Source organism: Pelobates fuscus, chromosome 11 (genome assembly GCF_036172605.1).
Source record: "Pelobates fuscus isolate aPelFus1 chromosome 11, aPelFus1.pri, whole genome shotgun sequence".
NCBI classification, from domain to species: domain Eukaryota; kingdom Metazoa; phylum Chordata; class Amphibia; order Anura; family Pelobatidae; genus Pelobates; species Pelobates fuscus.
In genome coordinates this window covers 25,069,666-25,091,847 of record NC_086327.1, presented here as the reverse complement: position 1 = coordinate 25,091,847, position 22,182 = coordinate 25,069,666, and the positions used below count along the sequence as shown (strand labels likewise).

At 41.7% G+C, this 22,182-nt stretch overlaps 1 protein-coding gene and 1 long non-coding RNA gene across 3 annotated transcripts in view; one reads left to right on the top strand and one right to left on the bottom strand.

The window, feature by feature from the left end:
- The window catches only part of LOC134577512 (uncharacterized), a 747,008-nt gene extending 744,130 nt beyond the window's left edge, over nt 1–2,878 (bottom strand). Inside the window, exon 1 of the long non-coding RNA XR_010086029.1 lies at nt 2,789–2,878. This is a non-coding gene — a long non-coding RNA (uncharacterized LOC134577512). The remainder of the gene's footprint in view (nt 1–2,788) is intronic.
- Nucleotides 1–19,962, top strand: part of NTF4 (neurotrophin 4) — an 87,451-nt gene extending 67,489 nt beyond the window's left edge. For both annotated transcript variants that reach the window (XM_063436278.1, XM_063436279.1), the window contains exon 2: nt 18,642–19,962. In XM_063436278.1, coding sequence (XP_063292348.1) covers nt 18,663–19,373 — 711 coding nt within the window. In that variant the 5' untranslated portion in view covers nt 18,642–18,662 and the 3' untranslated portion in view covers nt 19,374–19,962. The remainder of the gene's footprint in view (nt 1–18,641) is intronic.
- Nucleotides 19,963–22,182: the final 2,220 nt, after the last annotated feature.

Below are 22,182 nucleotides of genomic sequence, written 5' to 3'. Positions count from 1 at the left end.
ATTTGTTAATGTTTTTTTTTGTTTTTTTTTTATTTGACTAGCAAAATACCAGATTTAAGTATGGTTTTAAAATAACTGTGCATTAAAAGCGGGTTATGCAGTTATACCAAAAGGCTGTTGTTTTACTTCAACTCCCATCACTCATAGTGTTATTGACTGTTTTTCTGATTAAAGGGGCACTCTGCTGCCCAATTACAAAATAAAGAAAAATTACTGTTTAGTAGATATACCCTAAGTGAAAACTTTCCTGCATTTAATTGTATATTTTTTTCATTGGGGATATAACTAAAATCAGCTTGCAAAACCTGCTGTTCTCTTGTCTGCTGCCCTTGCAAGCCCTCCCCTTCTAACCCCGCCCAGACTTTCTGTGGCTGTCCAATCATAGACTTCCCAATGCAGCTCAATGAGAAGTCTTTGTAAGGCAGGTGCTCTGGGCAATTGCTGCCTCTTGAGTTAAGCTCCAGTGAATTAACGAAACCAGGAAGTAACAGGATATGTTGTCTGCTTGAAAGCCAAGAGGGTGTAACCAGGTTAATTAAAAAAGTGTGAATTTCTATTGAAATTTGCACTTTTTGCAAAATTTAAAAAAAAAGAGGACAAACTCTTAACAAATAAAGCTTTTCAGCAAGCTAATGTTGTTTAGGGGTCTGGAGTGACAATATTTTGGGATCGTCCTCTCTTCTGGGAGTTGCATTTTTTGTGTTTGAGTATGTGACAGAGGTGGAAAACCAAGTGTTTAAAAAATCAAATAATGTTAATTTGGTCTTGTTCTAAATTACATTTTCAGTTACGTAAATTGTTAGCGGTAGGCCCGATTGTTCTAGAGTAGTAAATACAGCTGTTTTTCGGCCATCTGCTGTAACTGAATTAGAACAAAAACAACCCATTTTATTTACACAGACTACTTTCTACTCATACTTTCTAAACACATTAAAACAAAATGTTTTCTTATATGCTCAGAAATACATACATTTGGAGGTCCTAGAAAAGGGAGATATGAGGATAGAGATTAAAACCGAGGGATTTAGGCCCAAAATGATGACTGTCCCTGTTAAAGCAACACTATAATGTTAGAAATACAAACATGTGTATATATACATAATACAAACGAATGCTTTAGTGTTCCTCTCTACCTTTGTAGGTGTTCGTCCCCCACTGCAAGGGTTATAAAGATAAGGATTTACTTGCCTTAAATGCCGCAGCGGGCTAGTTTTTGTGCTGCCGCTCTGGCTGAGATCTTTAATATTGATGATCTCAACCAATCCAAATCTTCGGCATAGGGGAGCCTTGAGAGGCTAGTGCGCATGCAGGGCAAAATGCCATGGATGCACCAATCAAGTGCTCTCTATGAATCATTTAATATATAGCCACGTTTAATTTGGTTATAGCTGTGAGTTCGCCAGTGGTGGCAGGTGAAGTTTAAAGTTGATGGGGCGCTGCCCTCCCCCAACTTAACCCCATGAGATGCCTTGCATTATTCAAAACCAGGTGCGTCTCTAGTCCCGAATAAAGGGGAGATTTGGAGGGGGTGGCACTCATCTGCCCCTATGGACCAGCCTCCAATGGGAAGTGCCTTTGGTGGCTGTCAGAAAAACAGCAACTGGATGTGTGTTAACCCTACAATTAAATCATTGCAATTCCTACAAAACTTGCAAAGCTAAAAAGATAAGGGCACTGCACTGCAGACTATTTAATTGAGACCAAGTGGTATGAATGCCCAAAGAGTCCCTTTAATTGTCTCCCAATATTTTCATTTATTAAATTAAATGTAAATTAAAAACTTTTATATTTACTTAATTATATAAACATATATACACACACATACATAAAAAAATTACTGTTCTACACCAAATTTATGTTATTGCTATGCCCCCTGTGTTTCAAATAAATGTTTCCCTAATTTTGGTAGCGAGGGGTTAATGGATTAATATTTTGAAGAGGCTCAGGGTCAGCAGTTTAGAAGGTTCTCCTCTCTGCTGGGTTATTGATCTGTGCATGAGTTGGCGCTTTGGATAACCTTGGGTGACGTCAGTTTAAACACAGAGACATGCACGCCCACTTGAAATGCCACACTTGTAACAATTTAGCCAGCAAATGTTTTGATGGAATGCTGTTGCCTACAAAGTGCCGTGGTGTCCTATTTACATGACAAGTGTGCTTAAATAGAATACAAGGATATAACATGGCATGGAATTTCACACTAGAAAACACATTTGTTGACTACACTGGTCAAGTGCGTGTTACCTGCCATCATTCTCAACGCTTTTAACCTTCCCATATGGTCTAGCGGTTAAGATTCCAGGTGGCCCGGGTTTGACTCCCAGTATGGGAAATGTCCTTAGATTCAGGAAGTATTACTTTACTGAGAGGGTAGTGGATGCATGGAATAGCCTTCCAGCTGAAGTGGTAGAGGTTAACACAGTAAAGGAGTTTAAGCATGCGTGGGATAGGCATAAGGCTATCCTAACTATAAGATAAGGCCAGGGACTAATGAAAGTATTTAGAAAATTGGGCAGACTAGATGGGCCGAATGGTTCTTATCTGCCGTCACATTCTATGTTTCTATGTTTTGTTTTTTTACTAGGCAGGTGACTATTATGGGTGTTTGTTTTCTAATCGCCAAAATAATGGGCACCTCCTTTGCTCGTGGCTACAATAATATTATGGCTTTAGCTAAATCCAAAATGTGTTTTTGTAGTAGACCTAAACACATTCCAGTGTTTGTACAATGTGCTTATTGCCTAAAGACCACATTTATTTTATTATAAAGCATCAGTATTTCCTTTACATTAAAGGACCACTATAGTGCCAGGAAAACATACTCGTTTTCCTGGCACTATAGTGCCCTGAGGGTGCCCCCACCCTCAGGGACCCTCCCCCCCCCCCTGCCGGGCTCTGGGGAGAGGAAGGGGTTAGACACTTACCTTTCTCCAGCACCGGGCGGGGAGCTTTCCTCCTCCTTCCTAGCGACGTCAGCGGCTGAATGCGCATGCGCGGCAGGATTTTCACAGTGAGAAGCACGCAAGCGCCTTTAGCGGCAGTCAATAAGACAGCCACTAGAGGCTCTGGAGGCTGGATTAACCCTCAGTATAAACATAGCAGGTTCTCTGAAACTGCTATGTTTATAAAAAAAAAAAAAAAAGCTGGACCAGGCACCCAGACCTCTTCATTAAGCTGAAGTGGTCTGGGTGCCTATAGTGGTCCTTTAAGTTATCTTATTTGAAACGCTGCGCATACAGAGTTTAACCCCTTTGCTGCCTGAGGTTTAACTCCGCCTCTGGAAGCCTCATTAAGTTGCCATTAGCCTGCCTGGGACTAGAATGCTTTGGACAAAATTTGCCTTATCATCTTGCAATAACTTGACATACTATTCTATGAGACACAATATATAGGAGTATTCTTCACAATATATTGAAAACCTCACCAAATTGCTAATGTGATTATGGTGAGTATGTTGAATTTGTACACTTACAGGGAGTGCAGAATTATTAGGCAAATGAGTATTTTGACCACATCATCCTCTTTATGCATGTTGTCTTACTCCAAGCTGTATAGGCTCGAAAGCCTACTACCAATTAAGCATATTAGGTGATGTGCATCTCTGTAATGAGAAGGGGTGTGGTCTAATGACATCAACACCCTATATCAGGTGTGCATAATTATTAGGCAACTTCCTTTCCTTTGGCAAAATGGGTCAAAAGAAGGACTTGACAGGCTCAGAAAAGTCAAAAATAGTGAGATATCTTGCAGAGGGATGCAGCACTCTTAAAATTGCAAAGCTTCTGAAGCGTGATCATCGAACAATCAAGCGTTTCATTCAAAATACTCAACAGGGTCGCAAGAAGCGTGTGGAGAAACCAAGGCGCAACATAACTGCCCATGAACTGAGAAAAGTCAAGCGTGCAGCTGCCAAGATGCCACTTGCCACCAGTTTGGCCATATTTCAGAGCTGCAACATCACTGGAGTGCCCAAAAGCACAAGGTGTGCAATACTCAGAGACATGGCCAAGGTAAGAAAGGCTGAAAGACGACCACCACTGAACAAGACACAAAAGCTGAAACGTCAAGACTGGGCCAAGAAATATCTCAAGACTGATTTTTCTAAGGTTTTATGGACTGATGAAATGAGAGTGAGTCTTGATGGGCCAGATGGATGGATTGGTAAAGGGCAGAGAGCTCCAGTCCGACTCAGACGCCAGCAAGGTGGAGGTGGAGTACTGGTTTGGGCTGGTATCATCAAAGATGAGCTTGTGGGGCCTTTTCGGGTTGAGGATGGAGTCAACCTAAACTCCCAGTCCTACTGCCAGTTTCTGGAAGACACCTTCTTCAAGCAGTGGTACAGGAAGAAGTCTGCATCCTTCAAGAAAACATGATTTTCATGCAGGACAATGCTCCATCACACGCGTCCAAGTACTCCACAGCGTGGCTGTCAAGAAAGGGTATAAAAGAAGAAAATCTAATGACATGGCCTCCTTGTTCACCTGATCTGAACCCCATTGAGAACCTGTGGTCCATCATCAAATGTGAGATTTACAAGGAGGGAAAACAGTACACCTCTCTGAACAGTGTCTGGGAGGCTGTGGTTGCTGCTGCACGCAATGTTGATGGTGAACAGATCAAAACACTGACAGAATCCATGGATGGCAGGCTTTTGAGTGTCCTTGCAAAGAAAGGTGGCTATATTGGTCACTGATTTGTTTTTATGTTTTTGAATGTCAGAAATGTATATTTGCGAATGTTGAGATGTTATATTGGTTTCACTGGTAAAAATAAATAATTGAAATGGGTATATATTTGTTTTTTGTTAAGTTGCCTAATCAGGGCCGCCATCAGAAATTTTGGGGCCCCTAACACAGCTCAAGGTCTGGGCCCCCCTTCAAGCCCGCCCACAGGGCCCGCCTCCAAATCCCGCCCACAGGAATACACACACACTAACATATACAAATACTGAAACAAACATACACACATGCATAGGGAGATACTGACACACACACACACATATACATGCAGAAATACATACTGACACACATACTGCATACTGATATATACATACATACACACACACTGGCATACATACATACACACACTGTGGCATACACACACACACACACTGTGGCATACATACACACACACTGGCATACATACATACACACACTGTGGCATACACACACACACACACACACTGTGGCATACATACACACACACTGGCATACACACTGGCATACATACACAGGCATACACACATACATACACAGGCATACACACATACATACACAGGCATACACACATACATACACTGGCATACATACACTGGCATACATACATACATACACTGGCATACACACATACATACACTGGCATACATACACTGGCACACTGGCACACTGGCATACACACATACATACATACACTGCCATACACTGGCATACATACACACATACATACACTGGCACACTGGCATACATACACTGGCACACTGGCATACACACATACATACACTGGCATACACACATACATACACTGGCACACTGGCATACATACACTGGCACACTGGCATACATACACTGGCACACTGGCATACACACATACATACACTGGCACACTGGCATACACTGGCACACTGGCATACACACATACATACACTGCCATACACTGGCATACATACACACATACATACACTGGCACACTGGCATACATACACTGGCACACTGGCATACACACATACATACACTGGCATACACATACATACACTGGCACACTGGCATACATACACTGGCATACACACATACATACACTGGCACATTGGCATACACACATACATACACTGGCATACATGCATACATACACTGGCATACATACATACACTGGCATACACTGGCATACACTGGCATACACACCTACATAAACTGGCATACACTGGCATACACACACTGGCATACACACATACATACACTGGCATACACACATACATACACTGGCACACTGGCATACATACACTGGCATACACACATACATACACTGGCATACACACATACATACACTGGCCTACACACATACATACACTGGCACACTGGCATACACACATACATACACTGGCATACATGCATACATACACTGGCACACTGGCATACACACATACATACACTGGCATGCACACATACATACACTGGTACACTGGCATACACACATACATACACTGGCATACACTGGCATACACACATACATACACTGGCACACTGGCACACACACACACACTGGCATACACACATACATACACTGGCACACTGGCATACACACATACATACACACATACATACACTGCCATACACTGGCATACATACACACATACATACACTGGCACACTGGCATACATACACTGGCACACTGGCATACATACACTGGCATACACACATACATACACTGGCACACTGGCATACATACACTGGCATACACACATACATACACTGGCACATTGGCATACACACATACATACACTGGCACATTGGCATACACACATACATACACTGGCCTACACACATACATACACTGGCACACTGGCATACACACATACATACACTGGCATACATGCATACATACACTGGCACACTGGCATACACACATACATACACTGGCACACTGGCATACACACATACATACACTGGCATACACACATACATACACTGGCACACACACATACATACACTGGCATACACTGGCATACACACATACATACACTGGCACACTGGCATACACTGGCACACTGGCATACACACATACATACACACATACATACACTGCCATACACTGGCATACATACACACATACATACACTGGCACACTGGCATACATACACTGGCACACTGACATACATACACTGGCATACACACATACATACACTGGCACACTGGCATACATACACTGGCATACACACATACATACACTGGCACATTGGCATACACACATACATACACTGGCATACATGCATACATACACTGGCATACATACATACATACACTGGCATACACTGGCATACATACACTGGCATACACTGGCATACATACACTGGCATACACACATACATACACTGGCATACACACATACATACACTGGCACACTGGCATACATACACTGGCATACACACATACATACACTGGCATACACACATACATACACTGGCATACACACATACATACACTGGCACACTGGCATACATACACTGGCATACACACATACATACACTGGCACATTGGCATACACACATACATACACTGGCACAATGGCATACACACATACATACACTGGCCTACACACATACATACACTGGCACACTGGCATACACACATACATACACTGGCATACATGCATACATACACTGGCACACTGGCATACACACATACATACACTGGCACAATGGCATACACACATACATACACTGGCATACACACATACATACACTGGCACACTGGCATACACACATACATACACTGGCATACACACATACATACACTGGCACACTGGCACACACACACTGGCATACACACATACATACACTGGCACACTGGCATACATACACTGGCCTACATACACACACCTCATGTTCAGCCACCCTCCTCTCTTCCTTACCATTTCGTCGCAGGAGGGTGGCTGGGGATGATGTGCGTCGGCTGCCTCTCCTCGCGGCTTTTCTCTTCTCCTTCCCCTGCGCGGAGTAAACAGGGAGGAAGTGACCGGACGTCACTCCCTCCCAGCAGCACTTGCTTTCCGGCTGCATTTTCTTTTTAAAGGGGCCCGGTCGCGCTATTACAGCGCTGACCGGGCCCCTGAAGATAATAGGGCCCATTGGGTGGCCCTAAATGCTTGGGCCACCTGATGGGCCCCATCAGCGTGTGGGCCCCGGTGCAGATGCACCGGCGGCAGTTAAGCTAAAACACGTGGGGCCCAGGCGGCCGGGCCCCCCAGGGCCGCCGGGCCGTGACAATTGTCACGGTTGTCATGCCCTGATGGCGGCCCTGTGCCTAATAATTATGCACAGTAATAGTCACCTGTACACACAGATATCCCCCTAAAATAGCTATAACTAAAAACAAACTAAAAACTACTTCCAAAAATATTCAGCTTTGATATTAATGAGTTTTTTGGGTTCATTGAGAACATGGTTGTTGTTCAATAATAAAATTAATCCTCAAAAATACAACTTGCCTAATAATTCTGCACTCCCTGTAAAGAGACACTCTAGTCACTATAACCATTTCATCTCATTGAATTGGTTATAGTGACTGGTTACCCTAGTCATTGTCCCTCCATTTAGTGTTAAACCAATTTCGAGCAGTTTAACAGCTATGGCTAAGGCAGAGATTATACATTTCCTAAGCTATACTAATTCATACCAGCAATGGCAAGCTATGGTAGGCTGAAAGCGATTTGCTGACTCACTCATTAATCCGAGGGACATAGAGAGGCTAAACTACTGGGGAACCAGTTTTAGCATTAAACCAATAAAAGCAGTTTAATATTCAACAGAAGAACAGTGCCTGGGGACTCCAGATACTATAACCACTTCAATAGACAAAGCAGTTACAGTGTCCCTTTAAAAAGTGCCAAAATAATCCACACTTACACCACTTCATGTAGTTAAGCCACACAGGTGCATATCAAGTCAAGATTTGAACCATTTTGACATTAACAGATCACAGCAGATTGCAGTAGCATTTAAAGAAGAATAATCATTGTAGATCAAACATGTCAACTCAACATCTAGCAAGGGCCAAATAAACAAGATTTAAGTTTATGTGGGCCGCAATAATTTATTTTTTTCATAGAAACGTAGGTTTATTTTGAAAAGTGCAGTATAAAAAAAAAAAAAAACAGCATCCCCCTCTACTAAATCCCAGCCCCTCCCCCCATATACTTAATCCCAGTAGCCCCCTCTAGCCAACAAGAAGACTCCACTCACATTGCCACTGCCAGTATGCGACTCCGGAGTCCGGCCTCTGGTATACCCCAAATGGCGCTGTCCGCACCCTGTGCCAAAGCGGATCCTCCCGCTACTACTTGAAACCCTGTGAAGGTGAAACATGTCGACGTGGCATTGTGTGCCTCTGTGCACCTCCAGTGCACACACATACACACACTCACTGACACACACACACTCACTCACTGACAGACACACACACACTCAATGACAAACACACAGACAGACACACATTTACACATTCTTGCACACACTCACATCATTCCCTGGGGTCCAGTTGGGATTTTCTGTCTGGAGATCTGCTTCCTGCTCCTCACTGCTCTATCGCGGGCAGTTTAGTGATGCCAGGTTCCGGAATATATCATATCATATTCCGGCATACCTACAGACGGCGCGCGCGAGGGAGCAGGAAGACAGCTCTCTCGCTGCCGCCAGCGTCCTGCTTCCTCTCCGGTCGGGTATGTTTTAGTGGAGAAAGCAGGTGCCTAATCTGCTTTACCACCAAGCATGTACCTGCGGCTTGTCGGGATGCGAAGATGTTCATTGTGGGCCACATGCAGCCCGCGAGTTTGACATGCTTGTTGTAGATGATCTACCTGGTACCCCCACCACACATTCTAAAAGAGAATTCTCAAAATAACATGTTCTACAATTGCATTTGGAGGTTTGACAGAATGGTAATTCCTTGTGGTGTCATGGCAACATGTTAAATAAATTGCTTAAACAGTATCGGCAATCATTTTATATAGGTGTTTATAGAAGATCAGGTTATATTGGTATATTTATAGGGATTCTATTCACCATTCCAAGTCACACGTCCTAAGCCTTGTCACTAATGAACACTGCATCCTTCCAAGACAGGCAATAGGCTCTGCTTTAGCAAGAGGAAATAAGGAAAAACTGTTCGGCGCCAGCAACAACCCGCGATGTCCTTGGTCAGACAATTTATGATCCCTCATAACCATTTATTTGGTGACCCAATGCTTGCAGGGAATGTCGAAGGTGAATTGTTTAAACAATATAAACCTACTGTGTTTCCCGTACACATGTGGTTTCAGTTAATGCTATATTATATTAAACATTGAAAATTGAAAGAAAGATGCCAGAAGTAAAGCCATAACAAAGTTTAATTATATCAAGATCCCAGCTTCCTGCTTGTAGAAGTTTTTTGTTTTTTTGCTATCCCTACCTAACTCATTACAAGTTTTCCAAGTAATCATGACTTAAATAATTTCCTGCCTGCCCTAGAATTTAGTGTTCAGACTGTGTTTCTAGACCAGGAGTGGGTAACATTTTATCTGGCAAGGGCCATTTGGATATTTAAAACATCAGTCGCGGGCTATACAAAATAATCAATTTAAAAATTTGCCTGCTGTATCTGGTCAAACATTTCATTAACGCACTCCTAATGTTATGGCTGGAACTGCTTCTCTTTGGTGTGATGTTAGCTGATATTGATGATGTTGCTACTTACAGTGTGTGTGTGTGGGGGGAAGGTGCGGGGGTGCAGTGTGTGTGTGTGAGGCGTGCAGTGTGTGTGTGTGAGGGGTGCAGTGTGTGTGTGTGAGGGGTGCAGTCTGTGTGTGTGTAGAGGGGTGCAGTGTGGGGGGATGCAGTGTGTGTGGAGGGGTGCAGTGTGTGTGTGTGTGTGTGTGTGTGTGTGTGTGTGTGTGTGTGGAGGGGTGCAGTGTGTTTGTGTGTGGGTTCTGTGTGTGTGGGGTGCAGTATGTGTGTGAGATGGTTTAGTGTGTGTCAGGGATCTATATTGTGGTGGGGGGGGGGGGTATCAAGGAGAAAATCTATATATATTTTTTTACTTAAAAAGAGGGGGGAAATGTATGCAATCCCCCTCCCCACTCCTTTTTACCGGCCGGACCAAATGATTTTGCGGGCCTTACTGCCCATCCCTGCAATAATTTAAATGCGGAATGTTGAAAATTAAACGTAGGATAACCTGGTGACCTGGGTGCGTAGATGTTATTTGGTGCTCTTGTGCTGCTGGAATTAAGCAAATCCAGCCCTTGTTTAGCAAGTTTCTCAAAAGGTATATGATACAAAGTCCTCAGAACAGTTCATTGCTAAATATGGGTTGATATGGTGGCAGCATTGTTCTCGTGTTTCTTGATTGCCAGTTATTGCAGATTTGTGATTGTTCTAGATTCCATTCAGTTTAGTGATGTAATGTTTTCTTAGAGTTGGTGTTGTTTCTTTAATCTGCTCCGTTATCACTTGTAATACGCTTGTAAACGTTCGCTCATTGTTAGGTCTGGATTAATGACCAAATTATGTCTGTGAAGTGTTTATTTCAATTCTAGAATTGTCTCATCTGTTCTGTCAGACAGGCATGGGGTTTTCTGAGTAATCGCATACTTCTCTCTTCTGCTTTAGTGACGGCGATATGTTCCCACTTTAGTTAATCTTTTGTAGCGATCCAAAACTTGGAGATCTTACCCTGCAATGGGATGTCCTGTATGTGGGCATATGGTCTTTAGGGGCAAGTGTTAGGATTAAACAAGCAGCTTGCTAGGTGAGCGGAGAGAAGGATTTGATATTATGGCCCCTCACAGTGAGCTCTAAACTACACTGTAAGCGCAATGGGCGTGAATAGGCTCTGCTGTGGTCCCGCACGGCTACACTACATTCCACAGCAGTGAAAGGTTTAGAACATAGTGCTGGTGATTATAATGGAATAGGCAGATTTCATACACAAGACATTGGAGTTCAATGCACTGGCACAAGTTTGTTAGTAATAATCGTGTGGGGCAGGAGCAGGATAGGGGAACCCGTTACAGAATAATATAGGCTAAAAAACGACTGGCTTCTGCACAAACTCTGAAATTCTACAGATATTTGTCCACTTCTAACTTAAGGTGAAAGCAGCACATACAAGGACCTGCCTTTACACTATATAAAAATATCAACTACTTACTGGAGAAAGCAAGGAGTTAAAGAATGTATATAATGCATGACAGACAGCTAGGAGTACAGCCTTGGATGTTAGGACCGCTCACGGCTCACTTAATTTATGCTACCCATGCCAGTAAAAACAGCTGGAGGCCTATCTACAAGAACACCTGTCCCGCAGGAAAGCTGCTCTGTGTCAACCAACCAACAAGGCAGCAGCTGGGTGGCATGGACCTTATCCGGAATATCTGCTTTAGAATGGATGAAGGCCGGTTGAGAGCTGCTCCACCGTCCCCCTGTAAGGATTAACCTGAGCCTGGGGTGGAATTTCAGAAGTATATTTGATCTCTGTCGGAGGAGCACTTCAGGTTCTTGGCAAGAGACCAAGCTGGTGTGGATGAAAGCAATGTGATCTTCTAAGTCTTTGTCTGTACGCAAGTGTATATCAGTTTCTTAATATCACAGGAGGGAAGATAATTTGAAACATACGTACTGTTTACCAAGCCTTTTGTGATGCGAACGGCCCAGGGACGTTCGATTAAGAGCAATTCACGCACAATCAGAAAAGCACATATCTACAGTATGCCTTGCTTCTTGTGGGATATATACAGCCACAAATTAGCTATATGTTCTATAGAGGACTATAACATACCCCTTACTTGTCCTTCTAGATAAAATATATACCGGTATATTTATTGAAACTTTCTGCACAGAATGTTTTCTGGTGGGAACATCAAGTTTTGTATCTTTTAGCTGTGCTCATTCTCCCACCGAACTAATGATGATAATAGACTTGGATCGAGCGGGTTTATGTGATGTGGACGAATGTCTGTGCTTGACCATGAACTGTAAAGCTCAGTAGTGGCTTTATGCGCTCTAAAAGATGTGATGTTGTAATTTAGATGTTATCTCGTGGCAGAGATTACATTAGTTCGTTTATCAGTCATGTGATATCACAACGTTTATCTTGTTGATGTCCTAATGATTGTTTACACAGAATAACACAGGCAATCTATTTTTTTATTTTTTTATTTTTCCAGGTACAGATAATCACCGCAGAGAATTAGTCCTAATCTTCTGTAGCACAAGTGTAGTACTACATGTAATTCTGTGTAATATTGGCTCGGTGACAGATATGTAGTACGATGTTATGTTCCGAAAAGATATTCCCATGATGTAATGATAAAATTCATTTCAATATCTAATTTAAAGGAGCTCTATAGTGCCAGGAAAACAAACTCGTTTTCCTAGCACTATAGGGTTATTAGGTTCCTCCCCTCCCCACCCCCCCGCTGGCTGAAAGGGTTAAAACCCCTTCAGCCACTTACCTTAATCCAGCACCGGGCTCCCTCGTTGCTGGTGACCTCTCCTCCCCCTGCCGACGTCAGCTCCGAATGCATATGTGCGGCCAGAGCCACGAACGCATTCAAACTGCCCATAGGAAAGCATTACTCAGTGCTTTCCTATGATCGTCCAGTGTCATCTCAGTGTAATTTTCACACTGAGAATTGCGGAAGCGCCTCTAGTGGCTGTCAGGTAGACAACCACTAGAGGCTGGTTTAACCCTCAATGTAAACATAGCAGTTACTTCAGTGTCTACCAATGTATGTCTTCTTAGTTTCTAGTGGCTGTGATATCACTGAGATGCCGCTCTCACTTTGATGCTGTCTCACCTCGACTACTGTAACCCGTTTCTCAGTGGTCTTATGTGTTTCCAACTTGCCCCATTACAGTCCATAATGAATGCGGCGACGAGACTCATCTTCCTGTCCACCCGAACGTCCCAAGCCACACCTCTGTCAGTCTTTAGACTGGCTTTTCCGTAAGATATAGGGCACAATTAAAAATTCTGGCACTTGCTTAAGAATTTCTACATAATGCTGCCCATACCTAATCATTCAATATGTATAATTTCTAGGTAATGTATAGTCTTATGCTAGGTACCTCCCCCACCTGTCAATCAGTCCTCAGCATTCTATCTCTTTGCCGGCAGTATACAGGTCTAAGCAAGTGTTTCTTCTACAATAAGTTTGGGATGTACTGACATTGTTGTTCTGGCGCTGAAGTCATTATGTTGGCTACATCAGGGAGGATTGCCCTGTTTGTGAAAGTGTACCCAAGCAGGGCCGATTGCGTCCCACATTGGGCAAGACCTAAAGACCAGTTCAATGACCACACAAACCAATCCGACCAATCTGGTGATTCATAGAAAAGGTCTGCCACATGCAGTTTTTTTTTTTTTTTTTACAGAACCATGAATAGTTGAGAATTCACCAGGAATTGACAACTTTTATACCATTGTAGCCGTATTTGAAAAAAATTCTATATGTGTCGGTTACATTTCCAATTTGGCTATTTCGCCAAAAAATTTGTAATTGTTTTAAATTCCTGGAGAAATATTGGCAGTGCATGGTTTCTCAAATATCATAGGATCTGTTCTGTACGGACAGGATTTTAAAATTACAGGCATCACTTGATTTTTTACTCACATGGATATGAGACATGGTCCGATATCCGGCCATAAAGCTGATATGATTAAGCAGAATGCCTTGGGACTATCAGTGTTAAAATATCCATTAGCGTGCAGTGCTCATTTTTGAGATTTTTTTATCATAACATATTCATGTTTTTTTTTTAAGTAAATATCTAATTTATTTTTCAAGCCATGCAGTTTTTCCAGGGATGTTGAAATTATTTTTTACAGTCGATTTTCCGCAAGAAAGAAAATCCACCTCAGGCTATCTGGAAATGTATAATTATCGATTAGCATGTTTTGTTACTTGTTGTTTTAGAGGGGCACCAGGCTAAGCACCTTTTAATGAAATGTATAGGCTGTGAGAGGTGAGGGTGGATTAGCCCTTTGCTGTCCAAATTCGGATGGCTAATTCTGCCCATACTAGAATTATTCTGCTGCGCCCTCCATGTGCCTAGATATGGTGGGTTCGCTGCCACCATATATGATTTAAAGCCCCTGCAAGGATACTGTATCATTGTGCTATCTTCATGTCCATTTTACAGCCTGACCCTTCTGCCCTGATTTCATACCTTCCAATATTAAGGGGGGTTTGTATGTATAGATCCCATAATAGGGTGTAAAATATATATAATCTATCACATATAATGTTGCTTTTCAGACCACGGTAGATGCACAAATAAAGTGAATATTTTGGAAATGTAGATAGTTAATAATGTATTAAAGTGAACCATTTCGATTTTAAGGTATTTTAATACATTTCTTCTTATTATATCATTTGAACGCTGTGTGCCATATTTTATTTCTAATCTTTCCCTCTGAGGCTGAGGGACTGAGGTGAAAAAAAAGGGTCTGACCTCCTGGCCGCTGTCTGGACAGCTTTGGCATTAAATCATTTGTAAACTTGTAAACCCCTTAAGGTAAGACTGCACCTAGGACCTCCAGAGGCCATAGCTACTTCATTTAGATGAAGTTATGGTTCCTGGAGTGTTTCTTTAAAGATCTCTATCTCATGAGCCTCTCGTGCCGGTGGTCTGTTGAGGGCCAGCATGTACTTGTGGGTTGCGTTGCTTAGTTGAACTTGTCACCCACACACAGTTCAAATAATCAGATCAGATGTAGAACTGCGCAGTAAGATAATAGCTTCCATAACAAGGTAGCTCTCATTCAAGGTCCCATTGACCGTTTTGTGAATGGAGCTGGTCAGTACATTGTGAATTTCAAGGTTTTGCTTTCAAATTACAAATTGTTGTCCATTTATTTCCCCTTGCTTTTATGGATTTTTTATTTTTTGTTGTGCAATGGCATAACAACACAACATTGGGCACAAAATAACGCAATATATCAAAGAGATGACAAGTATTGGATTCAACACAAAGTTTTGTATCTGCACAGTTTTCAATTAATTAAAGATGTCATGTTTACAGTTGTGTTTCAGACAGCATAATTCAGCCAGGAGGTTTTTTTTTTTTTTTAAATGTTAAATTCACCTTAGTTTTTAGATACACTTAACGTACATTGGTCTTATGTTGAGTGTGATTTCAGTTGCTATGGTAATTTACCCACTATCCATCATAATCCCACTGGAGCGGAAACTGTAGACATAATTTACGGAGGCTAACAAAATGGAGGAACCCAAGTATTGAAATATGCGGAAATAATACAAAATAAAAACAAAAAAATAGAAAACTGAAATAAGAAAACCCAGCAAGAGTTCCACTATAATACAGGAATACTTTCAGATTTCCATTAAATACAACCTTTAACAATTGTAATATTGTCGTTAAAAAAAGATATATATTTATTAACATATAAAATAATGAATTGTCCCTGGTGTTAGTTGATCTCCATCTGGAGAGCTGCTTGCCACCTGCCCTTCTCGAGGCTTATTTACTGTGCACGGGGCAAGGTGAAATGAGCAGATAACAGATAAATATTGTTAATTTTATATGTTGGCCTTCTGCCATCCTGGGAGTGACGCCGAATCCTCCCTCCTCACTCGCAAGGATTTTCCCATCTGTGTCTTCGGATTAAGAGGCTTATGGCGTTATAGCAATGAGCAGAATAACAGGTCGAAACCTAGTAGCTTCAGTCAAGTATGGATTTGCCTTAATTGTTCATATTTAGAAAATATGTCCTTGAGGAATAAACTAGAGAGGAACACAGTTTTTTTTTTCCTTCTTTCTCTCTGTGAAGTTAAATTTGTTGAGTTATGCAAAAAGGGAAACTGGAATTACCAGAGTACACTGAGATACTGATATCAGGGGATCTCTTCAGTTGCTTTTGATTTAATTCGAGTATAACTTGTATATACTAGTTTGAGTGTTTTATCAATAATTTTTTTTTTTTTTTTTTTAAGAAGTCCAAGCATGGCTGTTGTTTGGGGGGGAGGGGCGGAGAAGGGGAATCTGACCTGAGTTGAAGCCCGTTGTGTGGTCACGAAAAGCCCCAGGTTTGATTTTGGCACTCTGTAATCGTTAGCCCCGAGTCTCCTATAAAATTGGTAGAGAAATAAAATATTCGATGCACAGTGACTGTAACTATACAGCAGAGTGTCGGAGGTATTGGTGTGTGTGCAGGTTTAAAATGGCTCTGTCACACATCCAAAAATGTGTTATTATTAGTTTGAAAAAGAAAAAACCTTGATGAAATATTCACATTGACTGTGTTTGAATATCACTTTGTCTTATGCATTTTTCCTAGAGGCAGAGCTACTGTAGTTTTTTCAGGTTTTGTCATTTCCCCTAGTCGTCACTAGTGGCAGCTGTGGCTCCTGTGGCCAGAAGGTGACAGAGCAGGTTTAATGCCACGGGTGCAGGTTTAATTCTGGAGCTGTGGGATTAATACAGCAAGTGTGGAGTGGTTTATATTATACTTTCCAAAAATGTGGTGTCATAATGTTATTCACGGACCATGCTAGGGTTTAGGGCATGGTATATATGGAGAGGGGGGACCTTTCAGTGTAAAATGCCCTATTGGGCACTATGGAAATGGTCTCCTTCTCTCAATTTGTTCTAAAACCTGAAAAAAACGTTTTGTTCACCTTAGCGCCGAGCAAAGCTCCCGGAGATGTCTTACTGTGCCCACTCCTGACATCACTGGGGCTGTGCACCATCCAGTCGCAGGTTTCTAATTTCCCTTGCCTGCAAGGGGAAGATTTTAACGTCTGTTGTCAGTGCTAGACTCCTACCACCATAACCACTTCAAATCACTGAAGTGGTCATAGTGGTTGGAGTAACCCCTTAATTTAATATTCGTAAAAGGGGTCATAACATTTTATCTTTATCACGTAGCATTGCCCTTGATTTCATGAATCAAAATCAAATTTCACGTGCCTTCACATTTTGTTGGTTTCTAACCCAAGTTTATTAAATCAATGCCATTAACAGTATAGTCAAGGTCTTTAAATGAAACCATGTTTGTTTCATTAAACTAATAAACATAAACCAGACTCCCATGCTATGCTTGTCTGGGACCCTTGTTACATCCCAGAAGGAGTTAAATTACTTTGTTTATGCAGTTCTAGACACACCTCCCTGCATGTGACTGACACAACCTTCCTAAACACTTCCTGTAATGAGTTATCTAATGTTTACACTCCCTTTATTGTAAATTCTGTTTAATTTAGAATTTCTTATATCCTGCTGTTAGTAGCTTTTTCTGTCCCTACAGGAGCTTACTGTATGTAATGAAAGCTCAATTTACAAAGCAGAAAATAAACACTTATAAAGTAAGTTAACATCTTATTGAAAATTAAACCATTTTGTTTTCATGCAGGTTGTGTCAGTCACAGCCAGGTGACGTGTGGCTAGGGCTGCATAAACCGAAACAAAGGCGATTTAACTCTTAAATGCCAGTGAATTAAGCAGTGAAAGTTCAGAGGCAGGATCTATACACCAAAACTGCTTCATTAAGCTAAAGTTGTTTTGGTGACTATACTATATCTTTAAATTATGTCTCACCTCTACTACTCATCCCATAATTTACTTTTTTTTTAATGTTATTTATATAATGGCCAAAATTTCAGTAAAAACATCACGATGAGAATCTAAAGTGAAAGGTAGCACTGATTTTTCTGTCCAAATGATTGATTACATTTATGTGATGTACAAATGAAAACACTGAACAGGTTTAGGTCTTATGTTTATGCTCACACATTTCTCTTAGATTTGGTTCCTGTTACTGTTCATTATTTGATTTGTTATGGCACAGGAAGATTTAGATTGGGTGATTTACATGGTTAGTCTGATATCTGTATTCTGCTTTCTAACTTTTTTTTTCTTCTCTCTGCAGTTGTTTAAGGTGGATTAAGTAATGATCCTCCGCCTTTACATCATGGTGATCTCATATCTTTGTGCCATTGGTGCTGCCCCCTACCAAAGCCAGAAGACAGATCGTGATTATGGCCCCGAGATATCTTCCCACCCTTCCGATCCAACACTAGAACCCTTTAACATCAGTCATGGACTACAGGAGGTGCTATTACCAGACTTGGCTTCCACGTATCCAGATATGACTGGTAACGAATGGAAGCTCTACTCTCCTAGAGTCATTCTGTCCAGTCAAGAACCTTCAGATCCTCCTCTTCTTTTCTTAGCAGACGAGCCTGTCTCGCATTCAGAACCAGCAAATAGGACTTCACGGGTTAAACGGGCAATGGGATCTGACATGGCCAGTGCGTCCCGCCGGGGGGAACTTTCTGTATGTGACAGCATGAACCTTTGGGTTACTGACAAGAGATCGGCTGTGGATGACCGAGGCAAGACAGTGACCGTAATGTCGGAAGTTCAGACTCTAACAGGACCTTTGAAGCAGTACTTTTTTGAGACAAAGTGCAACCCTGCTGGTGGAACTACCAACGGGTGCAGGGGTGTGGACAAACGACACTGGATATCAGAATGCAAAGCAAAACAGTCTTATGTGCGGGCACTGACTATGGACACCAACAAGCAGGTGGGGTGGCGCTGGATCCGGATTGATACTGCGTGTGTCTGCGCCCTGTTGAGTCGCACTGGGAGGACGTAAAAGGGAAGGGGAAAAAGTTGAGTGTACTGCTCTCTCTGTATTGCTACAGTTTGAGTAAACTGGAGGAGCTTCTGATCTTCTCATTAAGCTGTTTACAATGTGGCAAAGAGGCCAAGAGCCCATATTCCTACAGTCACAAACATATATTTTGGGGGGTGGGGGAAGTCATAAAACAGCTGTCACGAGGAATGATTTAACTCTACCAGGTTGTGTGACTTCCAAAACTGGATACAAATTTTAAACAGTCCTCATCTAAAGGGAGCAATACTTTATTAACCTGTGATAACTATGTTACTAGTGCCTTTTCAGTGTGGATTTGCACAGTTACATCTACATTATAAAGGGAATTTCGTAACACATCAAGGAGTTGGCAAGTTGAGGTTTCAAAAGTCTTAAGGATCATGTGTATATTTAGTCTTCACGATTAGGACGCATCCGAGAATCCTGACTAGGTGTCTCCATTCTGGACAAATCTAATCTTTGTCTCTCATTCGACATGACAGACATGACTGTGTTGGATTATGAAATGTGAAGAAATTAACCAGCCAGATTAATGTTGTTATCCTGCCCATAACTTTATACCGTTCACATTGTAAGCTATTATAAATTGTTATTCTATATGTAAATATATCTATATAAATATATATGTGTAAATATATATTGTAACTTATTAGCAATTAATTTTATGGATTATGTTACGGCCTTTATTCATTGTCAGAAAGGTATTCTTGCCAGTTATTTTCTCATATCCACTAGACTAACCCTTTTTACCGAGCTATATTTATTTGCCATCTGTTTCTCGCAGATATTCAAAAAAAAAATTATGTATTTTTTTTTTTCCACAAGAGGGGTCCACCAGTGACGACTAAAGGCTAGCTGTGCATCTTGGGAAATGTAGTTTGCAAACATCTGTGGTACCAAGATTAGCCATCAGTGGCACTCCACTCATATAAGTAACAAACAGGCCATAATATCATGTAAGCTTTTCAACAGAAATAAAAATAAAATAACCTCTCCAGTGATTAATCGAATAGGAACGCTGTCTACATGTATATATTTAAAGCAAACTGTCATGTCTAGTTTTATCACAAACCAAAAGTTATGGCTTGTGATTATTTATTATTAATTTTTTAAATTTACATTCACATTCTGTTCCTGGCTGTCCTGGCACAATAAGGGCACGCCATGCAAATAATTTTAACACCGGTACCACGTGCCATATGCACAGGTGCACGTCCGCACACGGCACAATGGAATGGCCGAGCATGCGTGTAGTCAAATGGTCATAGAGTGATGGCGTTCCCCTATGTGGAAGTGCTGCAGAGCTGTGCGCTTGTTGATGGTTTTTTGTTCATCAGAGATGTCCTCAATCATGCGCAGAGCAGTACCTGAAAAGAGAAGCAGGCCGGCACAAATTTCAATCCCCGGCAGATTTATTAGAATATAAAGAGCTGGACAAAGGCTCGTAGCAGCCAAAACGTTGCACTTTATTTTTCAATAAATCTGCCTGGTATTGTATCTAATTTGTGTCTTGGAGTGGAGCCGATCTCAAGTGGATATCTTTGAAATGCATTAAGATTCCTGTGCAATGTCAAGACAATATAAGATTATTTGGTTTTGAAAAATAAATTAAAATATTACAGATCTGCTTTAAAACACTTGCACTACTGAGATTTATGCACAACCCACTAAGTAACAATTTGCTAAGGGTTATGCTTTTATTTTACAAAAAATAAAATAAAAAGCAATTTTTTTTTTTTAAATGTATTTTTTATGTACATGGCATGCTATTTAACTCACACACTCCTGCAGTGCCGTACTCATGGGTGCATACGTGTAAACGGCCTGTTTAAGGAATTCCCAGAGAGCTCAGGTGTTTGTACGTCATTTCTGTGTATATCCTTGAGTCTGCCCTGGAGCATCATGGGAAACCGTGTTACCTTGAACGCAGAAGTGTCACGAACTATGTATTTTTTACTTCCCTCTGCAGCACTAACCACCACAGTGAAATGTTTCCTTGGCGTTTATTAGGGTGAGGGAACAAAGAACTGTCTCTCTCAGAGAAACAACAGTTTAAAACCTATACAGAGAATCAGCCAGCACTCTTACAATTACAGCATTATCATTATTATTATTGCCATTTACATAGCACCAGCTTATTCCGCAATACTACAAATGAGGAAATTTTACAGTAAATTAGACAATTACAAAATGTTACAAGAACAATTATGAGGACTCTGCTCAGAAGAGCTTACAATCTTGCAGAGGTGGGGTATAAAAACATAATCGGAATGGCAGCGTGAGAAAGTATCAGAATTGGAAGGTGAGAGTGGAGTATGGCCCTTTAAGAGCGAGCAAGAGATAGGTTTGTGAAATTCACTATCAAATATAATTGAGTAGTCACTATCCTGTGGATGCAATTTCACCCCAGTCCTATAGTTAAAGGACCACTCTAGTGCCAGGAAAACATACTCGTTTTCCTGGCACTAGAGTGCCCTGAGGTTGCCCCCACCCTCAGGGACCCCCTCCCGCCCAGCTCTGGAAAAGGGAAAGTGTTTAAAACTTACCTTTTTCCAGCGGTGGGCGGAGATCTCTCTTCCTCCGATCCTCCTCTTCTCCTCCCCGTCGGCTGAATGCGCACGCGCGGCACGAGCTGCGCGTGCATTCAGCCGGTCACATAGGAAAGCATTCATAATGTTTTCCTATGGACGCTTGCGTGCTCTCACTGTGAAAATCACAGTGAGAATCACGCAAGCGCCTCTAGCGGCTGTCAATGAGACAGCCACTAGAGGAAATAGGGGAAGGCTTA